The 24,247-nt window shown below is 40.7% G+C and overlaps 1 protein-coding gene and 1 pseudogene across 1 annotated transcript in view; both read left to right on the forward strand.

Moving 5' to 3' along the window:
• The first annotated feature begins 3,876 nt into the window (after positions 1–3,876).
• Positions 3,877–11,544, forward strand: LOC120033954 (annotated as a pseudogene).
• Positions 11,545–11,574: 30 nt separating this feature from the next.
• stx1b (syntaxin 1B) overlaps positions 11,575–24,247 on the forward strand; it is a 62,918-nt gene continuing 50,245 nt past the window's right edge. Inside the window, exon 1 of the mRNA XM_038981044.1 lies at positions 11,575–11,752. Within this exon, the coding sequence (XP_038836972.1) occupies positions 11,723–11,752 (30 nt within the window). The 5' untranslated portion in view covers positions 11,575–11,722. The remainder of the gene's footprint in view (positions 11,753–24,247) is intronic.

Below are 24,247 nucleotides of genomic sequence, written 5' to 3' on the forward strand. Positions count from 1 at the left end.
TGATCTCTCAGAGGCCTGCTGCTTACATGTCAAATTCAGATCTCGGTTTAATCTGTAACCAAGTACAATTCCTCACATGAAACATCATTTACCTTTAATTACAGCACATTTAACAAAAAATATGTACGTTTATAAATATACATATTTATTGTAAATCTGCTGAGGTCGTATCTCAAGCCATGTAAGTATCTGGGATTTCCTCTAGCTGCTCAGACGGTTAGAGGATTCTCCTGTGCGAAAAATGTAGCGTTAATTAGTTCCATGACAAGGGCTGTGGTGCATATGTAGTTCGTATTTTGAATTGCTTACAACATTGTGGTCTGAAATTGAATTGAGCTTATATACTGTACATTTGGAAGTCTTTGAGGTCTTCAATCATCAGTCTTGTATCATCATAGAACCTGACAAACTCCCCCCCCCCCAACTAAAGGATTGAACAACCCATTTTACTAGGCTACATACGAATAACCACCACTGCAACAGACAGACTACAGTAGACGGACATGGAAACATGGAAACCCACACCCTCGTTCAACCCAGACCAAGCAGACAGTAACATGCGACACTTATTGCAGCGTGCTCAGCAAAAACCATGCTGGCAGGCAATTTGTCCGTTGACCGACTTTTTGGGGTGAAGTGAGAAGTAAAGACAAGCAGATTAAGCTTATTTTGACTGAGTTGCTATAAAAAAAAGGGATCTATGTTCCTCTTTGTGTTATAAGAGAATGTGCCGTCTCGGCAGAGCCATTTGAGAGGTGTGACTTTTTCCAACTTTTCTGCCGAGTCATCTATTTGTCTCCTTTCCTTTCAACACCTCTGAAGCTGCTCTGTACACACATGCATGCAAATTCTCACACACACAGTTACACTCTTACAAATATACCCAAGCAATGTGTCGACTGTAGTCATTTATACTACTAGTACAACTAATACTACCACTACTACTTCTACTACTACAACTACACAACTAGGCCTAGTAAATAAACAAAACAACCATTTTGGAATCTAACAATGAAACTCCTATCTCTACTGTACCAGCATCACAGCTGCTATAATGAGCCGATGGAAATGTTGTTTCTCTGAAAACAAGTTGTACCCCATAACTAATGGTGCTTTTCCATTGAGACTTACCCCCACACCAGTGGACCGCCAGTGTTTGATGTTAATGTAAGCTCTAGTGTTATTTTGGTTCCATCAGGAGTGTGATCCTTAAGACTTGTCGCGAGCAGAATCAACAACTGCGTCACGCAAGACTGTTGCTTTGTGAGAAGGTGCAAACGTTCACAGTTAGCCATTGTTATGTCCTTTTTTATTTAACCTTTATTTAACTAGGCAAGTCAGTTAAGAACAAATTCTTATTGACAATGACGGCCTACCCCGGCCAAACCCTAACACGGACGACGCTGGGCCATTTGTGCACCGCCCTATGGGACTCCCAATCACGGCCGGTTGTGATACAGTCTGGAATCGAACCAGGGTCTGTAGTGATGCCTCTAGCACAGAGATGTAGTGCCTTAGACTGCTGCGCCACTCGGGAGCCAGCTAAAAAGTAACCAGAGCCTTGCCTTGGCTCCAAGATAGAGCAGGGCCGCTGGAGCCATGGCCCAGTGAGACACGGGTGACATCACATGTAGATGGAAACAGAAAAGTCTGAGTCTTTTGGGTAAAGCACTGGGGTAAATCCTCATTGGGAAATGCACCATGAGTGAAAATGACTCAAGGAATTATCTGCTGCTCAACAAATCCTGTTTCTGAAATCAATGTTGAGAGCCATATTCAATACATTTTCTGTATGTTAGTTGCGTAATTCATGTAACACATTTATAATAGTAACACATTATAATAGTAACACATTTTAATACAAAGTTGTATGACATGTTTGTGTGTGCGTACTAAACAATGTGCTGGAATACATTTGTCACACATACAGGACAATCTGTCTAAAATGTTTACAGTATTTACCCAAGTTCACTTCAGACACAACATTAAAGTGCCAATATGCAACTTTTTGTGCGACCTGACCAAATTCACATATAAATGTGCTTTATAGATTTATCACTCTACTTGAAATCAAGTCTAAGAAGCGGTGGATCTGTTCTATGTGCACTATTTCTATGCTGTTTTGTTTTTGTTACTTGTTTTGTACATCAGATTGAAACAGCAGAAATAATAATATTTTTGTTCACATAAAATATATTTCACAGCGGTTTAGATGGTACAATGATTCTCTACACTATACCAGCTTATTTTGTCACATAAACTGAAATTTGGCAAACTACTAGAGTTTTAGCAACCAGGAAATGGTGGAGCGATAGTGCAATGGATTGGAAAATAACAGTTACTGATGTGCACACTACAAAGGTATCTTGAAAGACGCAGCATTAATGTAAATTTGGCACGTCTGGTTTTATACTTCTAAGCATTCATTTTTCATCAGATAAAAAAACCGAGGGCCTGATCGAACTCTCAATGTTCAGGGCTGGGACTGTCATACAAATATGCAGTTGGAGGGAACAAGACACAGTGTGTGTCAGAACTATTTTACTGGTCTGTCAATGGGAACTTGTCAAACTAAGTAAGGCTAAATAAAGCAGTGAAGTGAACGTTTTTTTTAAATGAAGTATGCCTGTCCCCTTGTATTCGTGTTGTGTGTATGGGTATATTTGGGTGTTAGAGAGAGTTTGTGCTTAGTTGGTTGTTTGGTGTGTCACAGACTACTCCATACATTGGTATATCTCTGTTAGCCACTCCCCATTTGACATACTGTATGTTGGTATATAAAGATAGTTTTCCTGTTGTCCTGTCTAGTGTATTACACCTCGAAATACCAACGTCTCTGTGTAAGGTGAGTCCAAATAATTTGATCCGCATTCCTCTTGTAGAAAACTCACTATTGTTGTTGCCCTGCCACTCAATGTACATATTTTATGAATCATCACTGGATATAAAGACCCCGCTTTTCATATTCGAAAGGAAGTAACGTTATTCTGAATTTCAGTTCATAATGTTGTTCTTCATCTACATGATGAATATAGTCATATAGTCACTATTGGGAACCCATGAACTATTGTTAACTCGCTTGACTATTTCCAACAGTCAATAAGAGAACTACTCACAATCCAAAGAATTGAAAGAGCTCGATTGTCCAAAAGGACATACTGCCTAATATAAGGTTTAGTTATTTGGATTCTCAAAGACAGTTCAAATGAGATAGCCATTCAGTCAGTGGAGTATGAATACTGTAATCATTGTTGCACGGTATGGAGAAATTGAGAGATAGAAAACAATACTAGTACTAAATCGTTATTTATTTTTTAGTAAAAAGTCCTCTTTAGGATATGATGGAGGCTCAGTAAATCAAATAATAATTAATTTGTTCCTCAAATTATTATTATTATTTTTTTAAAGATATACTTTATCAAAATTATTCTCTCATATGTACAGCAAAATCTTCCCATTAAATGTCAACCAGTTTTCTTTGCTTGGATTTAGATCTGAATCCAAGATATTTGCATCAATAACTCCTCTTATATCCAATGTATGATCTATGTTATATTGTTTTCCAATTCATTAACTTTAGTGACCTTTTCAAGGCAATGTGAGAAATACAAATCTTGGAATGCCTGAACGAACTTCCGTGTGGATTTCACAGTGACCTGAGACGTTTTTTATTTATTTCTGTCCTTTAATATTACACCCAAATTTAGCAAATACACCCATTGTTGTGATGTTGATGTGACGTCTTTGCCCATTGGGATGGCAATTGCAAAATCTTTTAATAACTTTATTTCAAAAATCCCTCATTCAATTCTTTCTGTCTATCCCCTGCCTTTGTCACACCACATTTGTCAATTTTCTCTCTTCCCAGCACCTGCAATGCCTGTCAACCTTCTACTCTACCTCCTCCTCTTCTTCCCTGTGTGTCACGGCTGCCACACTGGCTCCTTCACCGACTGCCAGAAGGCTCCGTTCGTCCCCGGTCACAACCTGGCCGGAGAGGGTTTTGACATCGTCAAGATGCAGACCTCCGGCGCCTTTGTGGTGGATGTGCGGAAGTTCATGGTGGGTGGGCACGACGGTAACTGCACCCTGTGCACCAACACTCTGATGGACAACCAGGTCCAGAAGTTACCGCTCTCCGCACTGGACTGGCGCACAAAGGTGCCGTGTCGTCGGAGCCTCAGCAGCCAGATGTACGAGTCGAGCAGCTCCGTTCTGAAGGAGACCACTAACTCTGCCAGCGTCAGCTGGAAGGTTGGCCTGGGAATCAAGGGCATTGCTGGGGTTGCTGTTGGAGGCACACACTCCAAAACTGCCATGTTCGCCAGAGACCCACTCCACCAAAGACAAGTTCTCTTTCACCAGCCATGATTTCAAATGCAAATATTACACGTGAGTCAAGATTTAGATTTTAGTGCCATAGCATGTAAATTAATGCAGTCTAAAGCAAAAAAGAAAGCCTACAGAAATTGATATAGATTGTATACGGAAAAAAACAGTGTTCTCCATGTTGTTGAAGCTTTTTTCATTCCTCATACCTCTCTCCCTGTCCTTAGCTTCCGCCTCCGAACCCAACCTCCCCTGAACCGGGAGTTTCAGGACTCCCTAAAAAAACTCCCTTGCATGTACACTCACAAGACCGGCCCTGCCTACAGCCACTTCATCTCCGTCTATGGCACCCACTACATCCGCAAGGTGAACTTGGGAGGCCGGGTGCACTCCACCACAGCCATACGCACCTGTGAGATGGCCATGAGTGGCCTCTCCCTCCATTCTGTCAGCAACTGTCTGGGGGTGGAAGCCAGTGGCACCATCAAGGGTGTCTGGTTTTCAAGGGTGTCTGGTTATAAAACCTGGCTGAAGTCCCTGAAGAAGGTCCCTGGTGTGGTCTCTTACCAGCTCAGCTCCTTGCACTTCCTGGCCAGAGACAACCCCATCCTTAAAAGGCCAACCAGCGCAATGCCATCAGAGACTACATCCAGAAGTACGCTGTGTCCACCTCCTGCCCTTCTGCTTGCAAGATGGGGAGACGCAACAAAGACTGCATCTGTAAGTGTAGCGGTCACAGGAACGTGGACTCCAACTGCTGCCCCGGTAAACCGGGCGTGGCCAGGATGAATGTGACGGTGGTCCGAGCTACGGGGCTCTGGGGCGACAACTTATCTAAGACAGATGGCTACGTCAAGGTCTTCTACGGAAAGCGAGGCGGTTCCACTCCTGTGATCTGGAACAATGACTTCCCCCACTGGAACTACAGGATTCAGTATGGAACGGTGGATTTGAAAAGTAGACAGTGAGTTTTTTGTTCAATTTTTATGTTAAATAGTCATATCCGTCTCTTGAGGGTTACTATGTATAGGCTTCCTGTACAAAGGAATAAGTGGAGCAGCAAGACATATGTTAAGGGTGTTTTGGGCTCTGTGTCTTTGTCGGTGGGATCTCCAGGGTAGTTTCCAGTTTGCTAATTATGCTCCCTATTCTAGAAAACCTTGTAAGAGTAAAACATTTTTTTATATATATTTTTTTATATATTTAGCCAGCATTGTGAATATTTTGTGTATTACCACTGCTCTTACTTAGAGTGCTCTCTCTCATTCACCCACTATCTGTGTTCCCTAACAGACCCTTGAACTAACAGACCCTTGATGGAACGATGACCTGCTAGGAAAGGGCTCCATAACCCCTCAAAGGGGCATGAACGTCAACCAAAGTTTCAAGTTGAAACACGGTATGATTTATGTCTCCCAGTCTGTAGTTTGTGGCCCCAGCCTTAAAGGAGCCTTCTGTGATCAGTATGCCCCCTCGCCTGGGTCCCAGGGTAGGCTGAGTTACATCCATGACTGGGACAGAGAGCCAGAGACGTTACCCACCCTCTTCCAGGGTTCTCACAGTAAACAGAACAGGACCGGTGCCCTTCATGTTAAATTAGTTACTTAATTATAATATAATAATAATATATGCCATTTAGCAGATGCTTTTTTCCAAAAGGACTTACAGTACAGTGCATATATTTCAGAGTATGTGACCTCCAGCGGGAATCAAACCCACAACCCTCTAACCAATGCTCTTGACATCTGAGCCACACAGGACTATTTACTCCCTGTGGAGCATAAGGCCGCAACAACACACGACATGCCAGACGGTCCTTTGCAGTTTTCTCTCTGCTTCACCTTTGTTACATGAGGCTAATGGTAAATCAGTTTTTTAAAATTCATTAAATCTATAGGTCAATCAATTAGCTTGCGTTGAGAAGCTCGGTCTTCCTTTCCAAGGCGATAAAATGATTCATTGCTTCAGGGTTGCCTCTACATTCGTATCGTTTTTCTTTCTGTCACAAAACTAAATTATTTCTCAATATTGACTTTTTTTTTTTTTTTTTTACAATTCTATGTAATGTCTGATACATCCAAATAGTTGGGGTTTCAGTATTACTCGTATAACTGTGACACACGAAAAAAACTTATTGAAAGTAATGTGAAAGGAGGGATTTTAGGTCTACTTGAGGCCTGCTTGAAGGGGAACATTACCCAAGTGCTTTTTCTGATTCATTGCCACCCAGATGAAGTGGGTGAGACCACTGACTCTGGATGCATCACTCTGGATGGTTGCAAATGGCATCCTATTCCATTTATAGTGCATTGCCTTAGACCAGGGCCCATAGGGCTCTGGTCAAAAGTAGTGCACTATATAGGGAATGGGGTGCCATTTGGGACCCATCCTCTGCATTAGACGAAGGTAACAGAAATATGACCACATTCCTCAACTGACATGACACTTGGCAACAGCTGAGAAAGCAAATGTGCCTTACATACAGTACGTCACTTACATTTAGTTTTCACTGTATTTATAATTTTTTTGTATAATTATGTTCCTTTCCCTTTCACATTTGTTTGAACTTTGTTAATGAAAATTACATTTGATCATTGAATTTTCTATTTTCTGCTTGTACTGTCATTCAATAAATTGAGTAGGCCTATCACGGTGCCAGTGATTATTTAACTACTGGATAATTTGATACCTGTGGGCTGAATCCTACCTGTGGGCTGAATATACATGCGTTAACCCAGACTTTCATGTAAACCATGTTATTGGGGTCAATGGTAGACATGAGAATTCAAGTTATTCATGGATATCAAGTTACAGTAGGATTTGGCCCTGAATGCCTTTACAGAGAAACAAAAATATTTCACACGTGTACAATCACATGATTTCACATGAAATCATGTTTTTGGAACACTTCACATGTGATCACGTTTTCACATGTGCAGCTTCATGTTATCCCATGTTGCTTTACATGTTGCAGCATGTTATCACATTAACTTCACATAAGCTAATGTGTTCATGAAATTCAAGGGTTTGGTGATGACAGTTTAGAATTCTAATTACAATGGGTGATTATTTGGAAAAGGATAATCACCTCTCAAGACGAATTCCTGGAGTAAAATGTTATGACTTTTTGAAGGGAGCACTTAAAGTGCAGAGATATTTGTGGTGTAAATGGCATGTATAATCTCAACTACCTCCAGATCATGGGTTGTTTATTTCAATTGTAGGCCTTAACTCCAAGGCCTGGTTTTGTGAGGACAGCTGGGAACTTCTTAGAAGTAATGAGAACAGGTTACCCCGATGGCATCAGTTAAAGCAAGCAATGTGCACAATGGGATTTCATTACTCTATCTATTTCACACTACTCAGCCAAACTGAGCTGAGCCAAACTGTGCCGAGCCAAGCCAAGCTGCACTGGGCTGAACTGGTTACGAATCCACCATAGTTACTGCAACGCTGCAGGACAATGTGAAAAGAAATGATCAGAGCCAGCAGGGTATAGTTCAGGTCGGCCCTATAGTGTGAAACAGGCATACTGTATGTGACATGTAATGACTATCAGGGTCTCCTTCAGGATATACCCCATTTTCAGTGAGATGAACCCCCACTCTATTGGCTATGTTTTAACCCTGCCTCTTCGTTGCTTTTTTCTTTCTACTATATGCAAGCTAAATGGAAGACATCAAGGTGGGTTATACAGTACAAGACTGTTGGTTCATCACTGGGCATGCTGCCATTTCCAAGGAAATTAGAGTAGAGCGTGAGTTGATCACAATCATAAAATCCTTATTTGAAATGACTCTGCACCTTGGCACAATTTATTAGTGATCTTACTGGATATACGATGGCACTGCATGACATACAATTGAAGTCGGAAGTTTACATTCACCTTAGCCAAATACATTTAAACTCCGTTTTTCACAATTCCTGACGTTTAATCCAAGTAAAAATGTCCTGTTTTAGGTCAGTTAGTAGCACCACTTTATTTTAAGAATGTGAAATGTCAGAATAATAGTAGAGAGAATGATTTATTTCAACTTTTATTTCCTTCATCACATTCCCAGTGGGTCAGAAGTTTACATACACTCAATTAGTATTTGGTAGCATTGGCTTTAAATTGTTTAACGTGGGTCAAACATTTTGGGTAGCTTTCCACAAGCTTCCCACAATGAGTTGGGTGAATTTTGGCCCATTCCTCCTGACAGAGCTGGTGTAAGTGAGTTAGGTTTGTAGGCCTCCTTGCTCACACACGCTTTTTCAGTTCTGCCCACAAATTTTCTATAGGGTTGAGGTCAGGGCTTTGTGATGGCCACTCCAATACCTTCACTTTATTGTCCTTAAGTCATTTTGCCACAACTTTGGAAGTATGCTTGGGGTCATTGTCCATTTGGAAGACCCATTTGCGATCAAGCTTTAACTTCCTGACTGATGTCTTGAGATGTTGCTTCAATATATCCACATAATTTTCCTGCCTCATGATGCCATCTATTTTGTGAAGTGCACCAGTCCCTCCTGCAGCAAAGCACCCCCACAACATGATGCTGCCACCCCCGTGCTTCACGGTTGGGATGGTGTTCTTCGGCTTGCAAGCCTTCCCCTTTTTCCTCCAAACATAACGATGGTCATTATGGCCAAACAGTTCTATTTTTGTTTCCTCAGACCAGAGGACATTTCTCCAAAAAGTACGATCTTTGTCCCCATGTGCAGTTGCAAACCGTAGTCTGGATTTTTTATGGCGGGTTTAGGGCAGTGGCTTCTTCCTTGCTGAGCGGCCTTTCAGGTTATGTCGATATAGGGCTTGTTTTACTGTGGATATAGATACTTTTGTACCTGTTTCCTCCAGCATCTTCACAAGGTCTTTTGCTGCTGTTCTGGGATTGATTTGCACTTTTCGCACCAAAGTACATTCATCTCTAGGAAACAGAACGCGTCTCCTTCCTGAGTGGTATGACGGCTGCGTGGTCCCATGGTGTTTATACTTGCGTACTATTGTCACGCCCTGACCTTAGAGAGCTTTTTTTGTCTCTATTTTGGGTTTGGTCAGGGTGTGATTTGGGTGGGCATTCTATGTTCTATTTTCTATGTTTTTGTATTTCTTTGTTTTGGCCGGGTATGGTTCTCAATCAGGGACAGCTGTCTATCGTTGTCTCTGATTGGGAACCATACTTAGTTAGCCCTTTTCCCTCCTTTCTGTGTGGGAAGTTGTCTTTGTTTGTGGCACTATAGCCCTTAAGCTTTACGGTCGTTTTGTGTGGTTTATTGTTTTTGTTGGCGTCATTTTTAATAAAGGGAAAATGTACGCTCACCACGCTGCGCTTTGGTCCAGCTCTTTCGACGGCCGTGACAACTATTGTTTGTACCGATGAACGTGGTACCTTCAGGCATTTGGAAATTTCTCCCAAGGATGAACCAGACTTGTGAAGGTCTACAATTTATTTTCTGAGTTTGAGGTTAGCAAGCAGAGGCACTGAGTTTGAAGTTAGGTCTTGAAATACATCCACAGGCCCACCTCCAATTGACTCAAATGATGTCAATTAGCCTATCAGAAGCTTCTAAGGCCATGACATAATTTTCTGGAATTTTCCAATCTGTTTAAAGGCACAGTCAACTTAGTGTATGTAAACTTCTGACCCACTGGAATTGTGATACAATGAAGTGACGATACAGTACAGATAAGTGAAATAAACTGTCTGCAAACAATTTTTGGAAATATTACTTGTGTCCTGCACAAAGTAGATGTCCCAACTGACTTGCCAAAACTATAGTTTGTTGACAAGAAATGTGTGGAGAGGTTGAAAAATGAGTTTTAATGACTCCAACCTGAGTGTATGTAAACTTCCGACTTCAACTGGTGGTAATGATTAATTGGTAAATAGTGTATGTTTACCCTTTTGAATTTCTCCCATTTTAATATTGGTAGCCTAACAACTTCGGTCTAACCTCAGTACCTGTTACTGTACATTGGTTGTAGAGTTAAAACTGAGAAGTATTACAGATAGTACTGGACCATGCCACGCCACAGGTTGGGTCATCTGGGCTAGACTAATGATTCCAGTGAATGAGGATATAATGTGCATTATTAGGACATGAAGTCCATACATTTCCTTGAATACAGGCATTGAATAATGTTAGGAGCTATTATTGATTATTCTTTACAGTAGGCTATGCTCAAACAGTCAGGGGCCATTCAGGGATACTGTCAATATGGAATGTGAGTGCACAACTCTGATCAAATGAGTTGTCATGTGAGGAAATGGAGACAATATTCATGTTATGTTTAGTAATATGACCCCTCCTGTTGGTTTGGGGGGAAAGGCCACTGAATACAGTATACAACAAGATAACTTTGACGCAAGATGTAAACTTATAAAGCAATCTAACATGGTAGCCTATTCTAATTGAATTAAACAAAGATATCTGAAATGTCGAAACAATTTTGATGGCATTTGCCTCAGGTTATAGGCTATTATAATGCAGGTCTAGATGTATTACAATCTAATAACTGTAAAAAAAAAAAGAAGAATAATAAAGTTTAAAACTATGTTAAGGTTTTCAAAATCTAGGCCTATCAGTAAAATAGTCTGAAAGCAGAAAGTCAAGTCTGTTATTGAATTCTCTAAATCATTAGGCTACATTGCCTTTTAACCATTGGGATGGCGTTTGCCAGGATGGCGTTTGCCAGTTTGTGGTGGACAGCTCATACATAGAGCTCTTGTGCATTGAAGTGGGTGGCTTCCGATTTAAAAAAAAAAACGTGTTTAATGGGGGTAACATCACCTCATCCTCTGATTTATCTCACTTCCTTCTGCCCGCCACTATAGACCACCCTGAGCCCCTTGTGGAAACCGCTCCTTTGGGAAGGGGGGCTGGCGTTTCCGTTGCCCTACCCTGTCTCCATGCTTGTGGACTGAATTTCACCAAATGATTTTAATTCACCTAAAACAAACTACAGTTCACTGTGTTGGCATGGGGCGCCGACCGATTACGCGCTGCGGATAGACACCGAAGGGAAAAAAAGGGCGGGGGGGGGGGTAGCAGGTAAAGTGATAGAGATGGAGACCGCGCGTGCGCACAGAGTTCCATCCCTCCGCATCGCTTCTTTTTTCATTCTTTTTTTTTGCAGCATCAGTACCGCGCTCGTATCGCATTCGTTTGCTGGAGTCGAAGCGCGCTGCGGGGCGACACTGCACCGCCAAGGAGGACGCACAAGCACGGTAGAGGGGGGACTAGAGAAAGGAAAAAAGACAGAGAAGGTAGCGCACAGGGGAGACTCATAGCCTACCCCCTCATTTGAATACTGGAAGAAAATATAACATTGTCGGACCTTTAGACATAAGAAGACAACGAGGCGGAAAAACCCAGGCGATTATATTTTAGCCAGCACGGCGGGGAAACAATGAAGGATCGTACACAAGAACTACGAAGTGTAAGCTTATATATTTCTACCATTCCTGCCCTCCTCCCTTGGTCCCACTCTCTCCTCCCTTCCGAATCCTCACCGCAATCGGGCGTCAGCGTCTGACATCTCCTTGCTGAGCGCTAGCTCACGGCAAACATAACAAATATGTGCACTGAGGTTTCGGTTCTTACCAAAAATACAGAGGCAGATATTTTTAGGCTATTCATTTATATTTTACGCATTCGAATGTGTCTACCCATCGGTGTCAATTGCCTAGTGGTGCCCGCATGCGTGCACTGATGATCATACACGTAATGTGAGCATGATAAAAATATGACTTCTCTATTAAAAGTCCGTTAAAATGCAGTGATTTGAGAAAATAGTATAGGGCTATTAGCATTGCAGGCAGGCAAGCATATAAAACAAACGCATCTACCATAGATAGTCTACTGCTAGAAATAACCCAAATCAATATAAGCTTATGAATGCTTATTGGGTGGACAGCTACCCAGAACAGTGGTAAAATACTGTGGATGAAAGCTATCCTAGCCCATAGTCCTCCTAGCCTAGCAATCCCTGCAAACACCGTTAAGGATTTTTATTCACCCCTTGGTAGAACTAAATATTTGTTCAGAATTGCCTCAGCCCATCGGATTTATCTTTTTCTAGATAGTTGATGGAGAGAGCTTTCTATACGAGTGGGACGGGGCCGACTACGGTGGGGGTGGGGGGTCATATTATGTGATTGTACATTTTGTTATAACTGGCCTCTATAATAGGGTATAGTTTACATTATTGCTTGTATTAGACCCAAATTCGATCAAGGAGGACAGAATTGTAGCTCTCTCCCAACTATGCGTCTATAGGGTTCAATTGGGTTCGCTTTGGCGACACCATGCTATGGCCGGATCTGCACCAGGGTTTCATTTTTTACCTGCATTGGAAAACCACAGTCATACTGGTTTACAACACATTCAGTGACTAGATATATGCCATAAGGATAGCCACTGTCATATATTTGTGCAATTTGTCTGTCTAGGTTTAATTGAAAAACAAATGTATCCTATCCTCAAGGCAATCAAATCAATATGAGGCCCGAAGCATGCATGCCTTTTTTGGCGTAGCCCAACCTCCAACGTCTGGAGATCAATAAAATATCAGAGGAAACGCCTGGACCGCTCTGCACCTATATCTATAGCGTGTGTGTGATTATTATATCAAAATGTGGAGCCATTACAGGCTATACCGCTGTGAACATTATAGCACATGATTGTGATTGTGCCACCGGTCCTGAGATAGCCCCTGGTCAGCGGATTCACCTTGCATGAATTCTGTGCCTTCCCACTGAAACGCTGAACACAGCTAGATCCATACTCAGTCAGACACTAGGCACTTGCCTCACTGCCCACTGCAGATTCAAGGAGACTAGGCTACAAAAATCGCTCGGTTATGATGCTTTCGTGTTCAAACGAACCATAAGAGCGTTTATTAGACGTGCTCATTTTTGTAGATTATCTTGCTCTCTGAGACGGATTTTCGTTCTTTCTTTACCTGTAATTTATGATTTTGTATCCCCAACCCAAGCCCCTCACGTTCCCGATATAATCTATGCCATCAGAAGTGAAATGGATAAATAATCGCTACCGTCAGTCTAAACTCTATGGAAATAATATTGTTTATATTATATTATAATGATAGAATATCACGTAATTCTGGCAACAGATGTTATATGATTGGGTAATAATTACGTTTTATGTAATCGTCAACATCACAGTGACGTATACGTCGCGCGCTACATCGTCCTACTCTGAGCAAGCCGTGTCTGCACGGGTTTTACCGAATGTGCTACGTGTGAGTGAGCAAAAGATTGGCCGGCTATATTTACCATGTCTATACCGACTATTCCCGTGTAAGCCAAAGAATCGGCTGATAGACCTTCGATTGAGGGTGCGCGCGTGCGTTGCTGCACAATATATGTTCCAATGTAATTGATTATAAACTGGGGTAGGGGTTGCTGAGAAGGGACATAATTGGGGTAGGGGTTGCTGAGAAGGGACACATTCTGGGGGTTGAAAAGGCATAGTTTTCTTATTCAAAAACATATTTCTAAGCATTATAAGCTACAGAGATGTCAGTGCAATTTCTTACTCATAAAATTAATATTGCTCTCTATCATTGACACACGCACACACACACACACACACACACACACACACACACACACACACACACACACACACACACTTATTATTGATTTGTTCCCCCAAGACCAAAATATTTCACTCACTCAATGTCCTTAACATTTCTGTAAAGGCACTAGCATTTTGCATGACACAAGACATTTATTCAGAGAAAAAATGTGTGCGCTTTTAAAAATTTTAATTGGTTTTATGGCTGCATTTTTTTGTTACCACTTATTGATCCTTTGACCAATCACATCATATATTTTCATATCAGTGCTTTCTCAGAGCTGATCTGATTGGTCAAAAGACCAATTAGTGAAATATCCGAATTGGGTTGCCTGTCTAAATGCAGACAGAGTGTCATTTTAGTTGCAAAGTGGATACTCTTCTGGACTGTTTTATGTATAGGCCTATAGCATTGCCAACCTCTCTCATATTAGTAGTCTATAGAACATTATGTGTTTTATACTGTCTTGAATATCAGTAACATTACTTGTGTCCTTGACTGGCAGAGCCATAAATGCAATACATGCATCCAATTTGTACCTACTTGGTAAGGTAGTGACTTTATTTATACAGGTTTATAACATATCCAGTGACATCTTTGTGTCCAATGCAGAATTAGCAAAACATTCTCTTATTCCAGTTACTGTATATTTTGTGTCGTTTTGCTTAAAGCTTTGTGTGCCTCGATTCCCTGTGTTGCTTTATTTAGCCCCACGTGTATGTAGCGTTCATATTCACCACGTGTATTTAGCGTTCATATTCACCACGTGTATTTCACGTTCATATTCACCACATGTATATGCCATGACGGACGTTTAGGAGTGAGAAAAACAGCGTTCACCTCACTACCATGCAACATGTCCCACATAAACAGGGATTTTAGTAAGACACAAGCTGGAACTCCCTGATTGCGTCAGAGGAAAGGAGTGTTTGACTTCCGTCTCCGACCTAGACAGCACACCTTTATTTACATTGACCGGCTTTTTCCTGTATTGTAGAGTTCTGTGGTAATGTATATAAAGTATTCTGTGGTAATGTATATAAAGTATTCTGTGGTAATGTATATAAAGTATTCTGTGGTAATGTATATAAAGTGCCTTCAGAAAGTATTCACTCCCCTTTACTTTTTCCACATGTAGTTGTTTTACAGCCTAAATGTAAAATTGATTCAATGTAGATTTTGTGTCACTGATCTACACGCAATACCCCATCATGTGAAAGTGGAATTTAGTTTGGAGAACATTTTAGATATGTATAAAAAAAAATGAAAAGCTGAAATGTCTTGAGTCAATAAGTATTCCCTCATACAATTATCTGTAAGGTCCTTCAATCGAGAAGTGAATTTCAAGCACAGATTCAACCACAAAGGCCAGGGAGGTTTTTCAATGCCTTTTCAATGCCTCGCAATGCCTCACCATACACACCGAATGGTAGTGTAAAAAGAAAAATATCTGAGCTGAATATCCCTTTGTGTTTGGTAAATTAATTAATTAGGCTTTGGGTGGTGCATCAATACACCCAGTCACTACAAAGATACAGGCATGTTTCCTAACTCAGTTGCCGGAGAGGAATAAAACGGCTCAGGGATTTCACCATGAGGCCAATGGTGATTTTAAAACAGTTACAGCGTTTAATGGTTATGATATGAGAAAAATGAGGATGGATCAACAACATTGATGTTACTGTACTCCACAATACTAACCTAAATGACAGAATGAAAAGAAGGAAGCCTGTACAGAATAAAAATATTCCAAAACATGCATCGTTTGCAACAAGGTAGTTAAGTAATACTGCAAAAAATGAAATTAACATTTTGTCCTGAATTCAAATTCAACACAACACATCACTGAGTACCATTCTTCATATTTTCAAGCATGATGGTGGCTGCATCATGTTATGGGTATTGTCACCGGCAGGACTATAGAGTTTTTTAGGATAAACATAAACGGAATACAGCTGAGCACAGGCACAATCTTAGAGGAAAACCTGGTTCAGTCTTCTTTCCAACAGACAATGGGAGACGAATCCACCTTTCAGTAGGACAATTACCTAATTTAGTATAAGGCCAAATCTACACTGGAGTTGTTTACCAAGATGACAAGGTTCCTGAGTGGCCTAGTTACAATTTTGACTTAAATCGGCTTGACAATCTATGGCAAGACTTGAAAATGGCTTTCTAGCAATGATCAACAACCAACTTGACAGTGCTTGAAGAATTAAAAAAAAAAAAAAGTGCAAATATTGTACAAACCAGGTGTGCAAAGCTCTTAAAGACCCCAAAAGACTCACACTGTCAATGGTGTTTCTAACATGTATTGTCTCAGGGGGGTGAATACATATCTAATTCAGATATATTAGTGTTTTATTTTTCATAAATGTTTTTTTTTCATGTTTTTTTTTCAATTTTTCTTCCACTTTGACATTACAGAGTATTGTGTGTAGATCATTGACCAAAAATGACAATTAAATACATTTTAATCCCACTTTTTAACACAACAAACTATGCAAAAAGTCAAGGGAGGCGTGAATACTTTTTGAAACATTCACCTGTACTAACAAGTCCCACACGTCTCCGTTAGCACAGTTAGCTCAGCTTATACAGTACCATACTTAAATGTCGCAAAACATTGTTATTGCAATGTAATAACAATGAAACAACTTTAACATGAAATTGTTCATATTTTTATCAAGGCTGTTGAGAATTAGTGCTGGAATAGGAGAAATTTATAGCCAACTATTCTGAATCAAAAGCCTTTGTTTTTTAACAATTCATCATCGAAATGGGTACAATCAAACACAGATAGCAGCTGATGAATGAGTGAACCTTCTATAACCTTTTGACCTTTGACAACAAGGGTTTATCAAGGCTCCCTCAGAACAAATGATACTAAAGCTAATGGGGCTAACGTGTTGTAATGATAGTAGAATACACATGATAGCAAAGAACAATTTGCCAGCTGTAATAAAGATTATGCCACATTGAAAGTTGCGATATATCTTGCCTCTATTGTGCCTTAATTAAGCTGTCCTTCGAGTCATTGAAGGGCATGGCACAAACCACCACTTAAAAAACGCAGAGCAGAACTGTGTACAGGGGAGTGGACAGAGACACTAACGTATTATACACGCTGAATGAGGTTTGGTCAAAGTGTATGACTGAATTCTGCTGGATGTATTTCAGAAATGATCGTATTTAAGAAAATAACTGCATGTTAAAATCTGTGTGAGAGAAGTTCTGTCTCAATGGCACAGCCTAGCAGTTCTGCTGTACTGAATGCATTTGACATATTTGCATCTGTTTGTAGCGGCTTTTGTAATTTTATTGGCATATTTGAAGTTGAAATGTTCATCTACTTTTAATGTTGTCTTTTATTTGAAGTATGCATCTTTTATGTTACACAATTCCATATTAGGACATTTCTGTCAAGTTTCTAGGAGACAGTAATCCTTCCTGACCCTAAAATGTCATCATGCTCACTGCAAAGCAAATTATATCGGAGACCACAGTGGCGATTTGCATTTGATGCAGTTAGTAGATGTATAGGCTATCATTACTGAAAGGATTCTTATCCTAAAGTGGATTTTTTTCAAAGGGAAGGGGGTCAAAAAATGTGTAGCAGAGCATCTCCATTTGATGGCCCTCCAATAGTCACTCCCCATGAGTGATTACCGCAGCTAGTAATACATTATGTATGAGCACCACCCCTGACTACATGCCACATCAATGTAACAGCAGATTGCACCAGAGAATACTGGTCGCTCTGTTTTGAGTATTTTCCTTAAGGCATGATGTTTCGTGGATGGAGAATAGATTCCAGGAGAGGTCAAGGATGTGCATTATCTATTCTAAAGATGCGTTTGTATCAAGCGGTGAGTCATAGCGGCAGCCATGTTGGAAATTAATAACCCAGGAAAAGTCACAGTTTCCTGGTTTAGCCCTAAAGTCTGGCGCGTCTGTGGTAGAGTGGGGGATGATGGGGGACGGGCGCAGTGTTCTGTGAGGTCATATGCAACCAAGGGCAAAGACACCCACTATATTTAAAATCACAGTTGTTTTCAGTGGTACACACAATACAAACACAAACCTAGAACTACTGGTAGATACGTCCTAAATATGATTTCTTTCCCAATAAACAATGTTGCGCAGACCCAAGCTGAATGAGTGATGTGTGTTTTGAGTCCTCCACCACAAAGTCATTTAAGCAGAGGGATCTTCATTTGCACTCTGTCAACCCAAAATGTAATTAAGCCTGTAACTGTAGTCGTAGAGGCACAAAAGTTCAACAATGAAGTAAAAAAAATGCTAATCGGGATTAAATAGCAGGAGGGAATGTGACGCATTTATTGCAGCAAGACGTCTTTCATCTGACCGAGGGATCTGTTTGCCCACTGGTACTTACAGACTGGTACACGTGCCCTTGACGTGGTGGACACGTTATACAGTAAAAATAGCCCTCCAATGCATGTTTAAGCATCTATATTCCTCTCAATGGCAATGTACTGAACAATGGAAGGAAAGTCACTTGAGGCGGACGACAAATAGCCTTTGTTTCGAGTGTAGTATGTATTTGTGTGGATTGGGTTTGGGGGTATGGTTAAAAGGTGACTAGTTTAGTAGGCCTAGGGTACTCAGGAACAGTCTCTGTTTCTGTCTTTGAGTCTTACTCACCTCCCACTGCTGAATCTGTCACATGTTGTTTATCCCCACATATTTGGACTGAAGGATTTTTTATTAAATAGAAACTACCTGGATGTCTGCCCCACCTTTTTGTGATATAGTTAAGTTGACCTCAGTACAGCTAGTCATTTCTCCTCGGGGTTATACCTTCAAATGAGTTGTAGAAAGTCCAAAACCCATCTATATTTCCTATTCCACTTTTACTCAATTGTTTTTACTATGTGCTTTATAAAGAATAGCTTGCGTTTTTTTAAATGTCAACGTAGGTTAAAGAAAGACATGCTGACTGGCCATTCCAGGCCGGACCACTTACTTCCGTCAACAATTTTAGCCACTAAATTAACACGCTGAGCAATTACTTTCGCTCTGGCGTCCATCCTACTTTTCTGAGGATTCTGTGCCCGACTGTGCCCATACAAGTCAGAGAGGAGCGGGTTGATCAGTCAGATGAGATCAGGTGGCTGTCTAGCGGAATTCTGTTCATAGCCTACCTCACATCCCCTTTCACTCAGACTGAGCGAAACAAAGGTGAAGCAGTGAGATCATCACCGTCTCAGGACGCTTACAATGTCGTACAGTTGGGATTTATTGTGACTCACACTGCTTTCAGTAATAAGATGTTCCAAGGACTATCATTCTATCTTTCAAGCTATGTAGAATCTAAATCTCTTTGATATTGAATGCCCATGATCATTCAAGTCCGTTTTTGTACGTTTTGAAACACGGAATCCGAAGTTTTGGGTATGCCATCTCTTTGCCACAAATTCAGACTTTTATTTAACCCTTTACACTCGTGAAAATGGACCTATATGGATAGGGCTACATTTAAATGTTTATAACGGAAGAAATATGAAAACATATGCATAAGAATGGTAGCAATTGAAAGGGTTTGGAAAATGTCATTATGGGGAAATTATTAGACCAAAGTTGAGGACACAACAGTTCCCCTGACACAAGACTGAATCCAAACATTACACTGTGGATTTCATGTGATTTAACATTAAATCCGAAAATACTCTGGATACATTCAGTAATATGATAAGAATATTCTTGGAGAATGTGGGGTAGGTGCAACATAAGACAAACACATTACAAGGGTTTGAGTGAGAGGACTAACTGGTGTATTCAAGTGGCCACACACCTCTCCAAAGTGTGCTCAATTACTAAGTCATTTCAATGCACTTTAATGACTCAAAGAAGAGTCGTCAACTACAAGGTGAGTAGTTTTCTGAGCTCTCCTAGCTGTGCCGTTGAGGAGCTAGAGCAAGTACAATTGTAGTTGTTTTGTCTGGAACACAACCCTGCATCGCAGCCATCACACAATTACTGTTGTTCACACAATCCAAAAACAGACCATTATAAATCACAATCAGGGTCAGGTGGGCATCATTTGAAGCTTGTTCTATTGCCAAGCTAGACTAGATTAGATAAGTTATAAAATACTATCTTACTGTGTAGGGCTTTCTTAAAGCAATTCAGAGAAACAGACCGTAATTTTGGTGCGCGTATGCTCTTAGAAAAAAAGGGTTCTTTGGTTGTCCCCATTGGAGACCTTTTGAAGAACCCCCTGAAGAAAATTTGCCGTGGGACACGCACCTGAATGCACTCATGACTCCTTTCTACACTCTTAGAGAAAAAAGGTTCCAAAAAGGTTATTTGGCTGTCCCCATAGGAGAACCCTATTTGGTTCCAGGTAGAACCCTTTTTGGTTCTATGTAGAACTATTTTGGGTTCCATGTAGAACCCTCTGGGGAAAGTATTCTACATGGAACCCAATAGGGTTCTACCTGGAACCAAAAAGGGTTCTTCAAAAGGTCTCCAATGGCGTCAACCGAAGAACCCTTTTTGGTTCCAGGTAGAACCCTATTGGGTTCCATGTAGAATACTTTCCCCAGAGGGTTCTACATGGAACCCAAAATAGTTCTACATAGAACCAAAAAGGATTCTACCTGGAACCAAATAGGGTTCTCCTATAGGGACAGCCAAATAACCCTTTGGGACAGCCAAATAACCCTCAGCGCTGTGAAGCTTAGAGCCTGAGCTCTGATGTAATTTATAGTAGGTTACTGTACTTTGTTCCAATTTAGGCGCTTATCAGTGCCCAAATCTGCCATTTTCAATCCCGGATATGATTGTAAAGGACCACGTCACGTGATATGGTTTTAATCTAACATCTTTAAATGACTCCGCACAATGATAGGACAAAGGAAGGACAAGAGTTCAGCAGGAACGTGTCCCTTAAGGACCACTATGTTGGGGAGATGTTATTGAAGTTTGATTATCACCTGCTCTCTCAGTTTGCACGATCACCATGTTATCGGTGCAGAATATTATTAGGAAATTGCTAGTTGGGGAAATTGTCTTGGAAACAATCTAGGAATGTCAGATAGTCTGATTGTGTTGTAGGATCTTTTAGAGGTCAGAGTTTTGCCATTTTTGGGGGGGCGAGGAGATACAATGTCTTTTTGTGATTGGAAAGGGTAAATGTCAGATCCATTTACTACACTAAAGTGAGTAAAACAGTTTTACAACAGAAGGAAAAAACATTATATGATGACCGATTTAGATTGATGTACTGTATATTGGACATCCTCAAGAACCCATGCCTGCAGGTAGCCTAACTATCGGTAAAGCTACAGACGTATGACCCCAACAAGTAATCAATCTCTCTCTCTACTACAGTACATTAATAAGTTAAGCACTTAAAGCATTTTGATGGGTGAGAAGCTACTTATGTTAAGTCCTCAGAAAGTTGCAAAGAAGGATGACCCTTCTGTAGTACTACCCTTTACATAGAAACTATACCATAGCAACATTGTAATTGCTGACAATTTAAAAAATCAAACAACAATTGAATCCTGCATTTAGGGAGGAAATCCAGTTTAGAGAGTACCATTATAACTGTACAATCGAATCCTGATACTAGAAACAGCTTTGCGTTTATTTGTCCCATGCTGTCACTTTCATTCCGAATATCCATCCTCCTTTGTGTATCTATTTTTCTAAAAGATGGCATCACTGGTGCTATCGGCACAATGCCCCCCGCATCCTTAAAGGAACCTAGTTTACCAGTATTGCTGATCTCACATTGGTATGGTGGTAGTAGCAGTAGTTGCACACTTTGAATAGCCTACATTTACATAATAAGTTGGAGCCGTTCAATTTTTGTCTGGACATAAGTAAGTAAATTACAATGACACAGCATTCAGATGCTATACTTAAGTGGGTAAGCTCATTTACATATAGTTCAGACTGTTCTTTTTTTGTGTAAGTTGAATATGTAATTGATCACCCACTTCCTGTTTCATTCATGAGGCGAGGGACAGAAGGAGTGAGGGGAGGTGAAGAAATATGCAGCTCACTGCTCCCTATAATGTCTTCTGCAAGGGGATTTGGCAAGGGGATTGGGTATTTGCTTTTAACACAAGGGGGAAAAATGATAACACTTTATAAAATCAAATCAAATTTATTTTATATAGCCCTTCGTACATCAGCTAATATCCCGAAGTGCTGTACAGAAACCCAGCCTAAAACCCCAAACAGCAAGCCATGCAGGTGTAGAAGCACCTGTAGGTGTACTTATGTATGCATTCATAAAGCCTTTATAACAACTATATAACACATTATAACATTTGTCGTAAGCTGTTATAAGTCATTTTAAATAGTTCTAAGTAAGATCTTTTATAAAGTGTTATAAAATTAGTTATAATGGGTGTTATATAGATGACTGTTCATCCTGTTGTCATATGCTCTTATGTCACTGTTAATAACAATTGCTATTACACAGTCTGCATGACAACTTATGTCATATGTTATTACATGCTACATAAGAGTCTACATACCAGATGCTATTACAGGGTGTTATCTCATTTACCAACCTCTGTGTCACATTATTACATTGAACGGAATGATGGGTGTCATAACCATGTCATATGCCGTTATAGTGTGTACAGACACCTTACGTAACGTGACATTCATTTGATGTCTAATAAAACATTTATGAATGTGCTTATACCACAGGATGAGTTGAGAGTATCACAACATTGTACTATTCAAAGGATTTAAAAAACAACATGGGCAAATGGGAGCACAGATGTACTTAGGATTTTTTTATTTGGAGTTGTACAAATTGGACCACGTTAAGATATCAAAAAGGACACAAAAAACTTGCCAAATTTTTATTTTATTTTTTTCAACAAAACAGAAGTTATGACAAAATTAAGGTTGCTTGGGCACAACAGGATTTGTGACAGCTGTGAAAAAAAGGAAGATGAGCAGGCTACAATAAAAATGACAGCTTTATTATAAAGGAGATTTGTAATTAGTCAGGTAGCTAGCTAGCTAACTAAGTAGTTGATGGTGCAATTGCAACATGTAGCTCTCCAGGAACAGAGTTGGAGAGCCATGCTTCTCACAATCCAAATATCGCCTGTAGCTAGCTAGCCACAGCCGTAGGGCCATGACATGAGCACAAGCAGCCCCACTGTGCCCCCATCTATGCATAGCTAGATAGTTAGCTAGCTAGCTTGCTAGCTACCGGAGGAATTTCAAATTATAAAGCACATTTTGCAGCACATCACACAATACATTCTCTTTCAGTACACATGAAACACAATTACTTTTTAATTTCATTGTTTCTCATGTGTTGTTGTTCTGTTGTTAAGTCCCACCCTTCGTCTTCAGATTTCAGCGATATGATTCACTGACACAAGAGCTCTAGCAAAATAACTTTATAGTTTCTGCAAACTGTCTTCTTCTTCTTCATGTGGTTTTCCGTCAGACTAGACGCTTTGTTGCGTATTGCTGCTTTTCACAGTTCAGAAAGTGCATTGACCATTTGTTCACAAAAAGAAGGAAATGAGGAAAAAAGAAAATTGCACCACCATCTACCCCTACATACATACTACTATCCCCACCACACCTTTCCACTACTTTTCCCCTAACAGATCATACACCAGGCCGTCGGCCTGGGAGGCTGGATCCCCTTCTCTCAAAACCCCCTGTAGTTCTTCTGCACTCAAATCTATGACACCCAAAAACTTCTCTACCAATTCAATGTTCTGGGATTTCCTTTCCATCTGTACGGTACAATTAATGACCATAGCAATATACGCCAAGAAGCCAACCTTACTAAAGAACAAACTGTTTGGGTCACTCTGTACTGGCCTACTACCTAATCCTCTCAGGCTCCCTCACCCTTTGCCCACAATCCTCTACTTTCCTCACTGCCTCAGCATATGACACTTTCTGCGCTGCCCTCACCCTGGAAACTTAAAATCGGTCTCACTGGCACAGGACATTTCTGATCCCCAGCTACATGGCCACCCCCACAATTGAAACACTCCACTTTGTCCCATGTCCACCTGCACAATTCTCACACCTCGGAATCTCCCTCCTACATACTGCTGCATCATGACCATAAACTTGGCACCTGAAACACTGTAGTGTGTTCAGAACAAAAGCTCTCATGGGATAACTTATATACCCTAGCATGACTTTATCCGGCAAACACTCTGCATCTTAACTCAGAAGAACAGACAAGGTCTCCTCAGTCTCGTGCTCGCCATCGGGTCTGCATTGTACCAAACGGTGTCCATCGCAGACACAGGGGATCCTCAACTTCAGTAGATCTACCTCAACACTCAGGTAGATCGC

This window comes from Salvelinus namaycush, chromosome 41, assembly GCF_016432855.1.
Source record: "Salvelinus namaycush isolate Seneca chromosome 41, SaNama_1.0, whole genome shotgun sequence".
In the NCBI taxonomy this organism is placed as follows: Eukaryota; Metazoa; Chordata; class Actinopteri; order Salmoniformes; family Salmonidae; genus Salvelinus; species Salvelinus namaycush.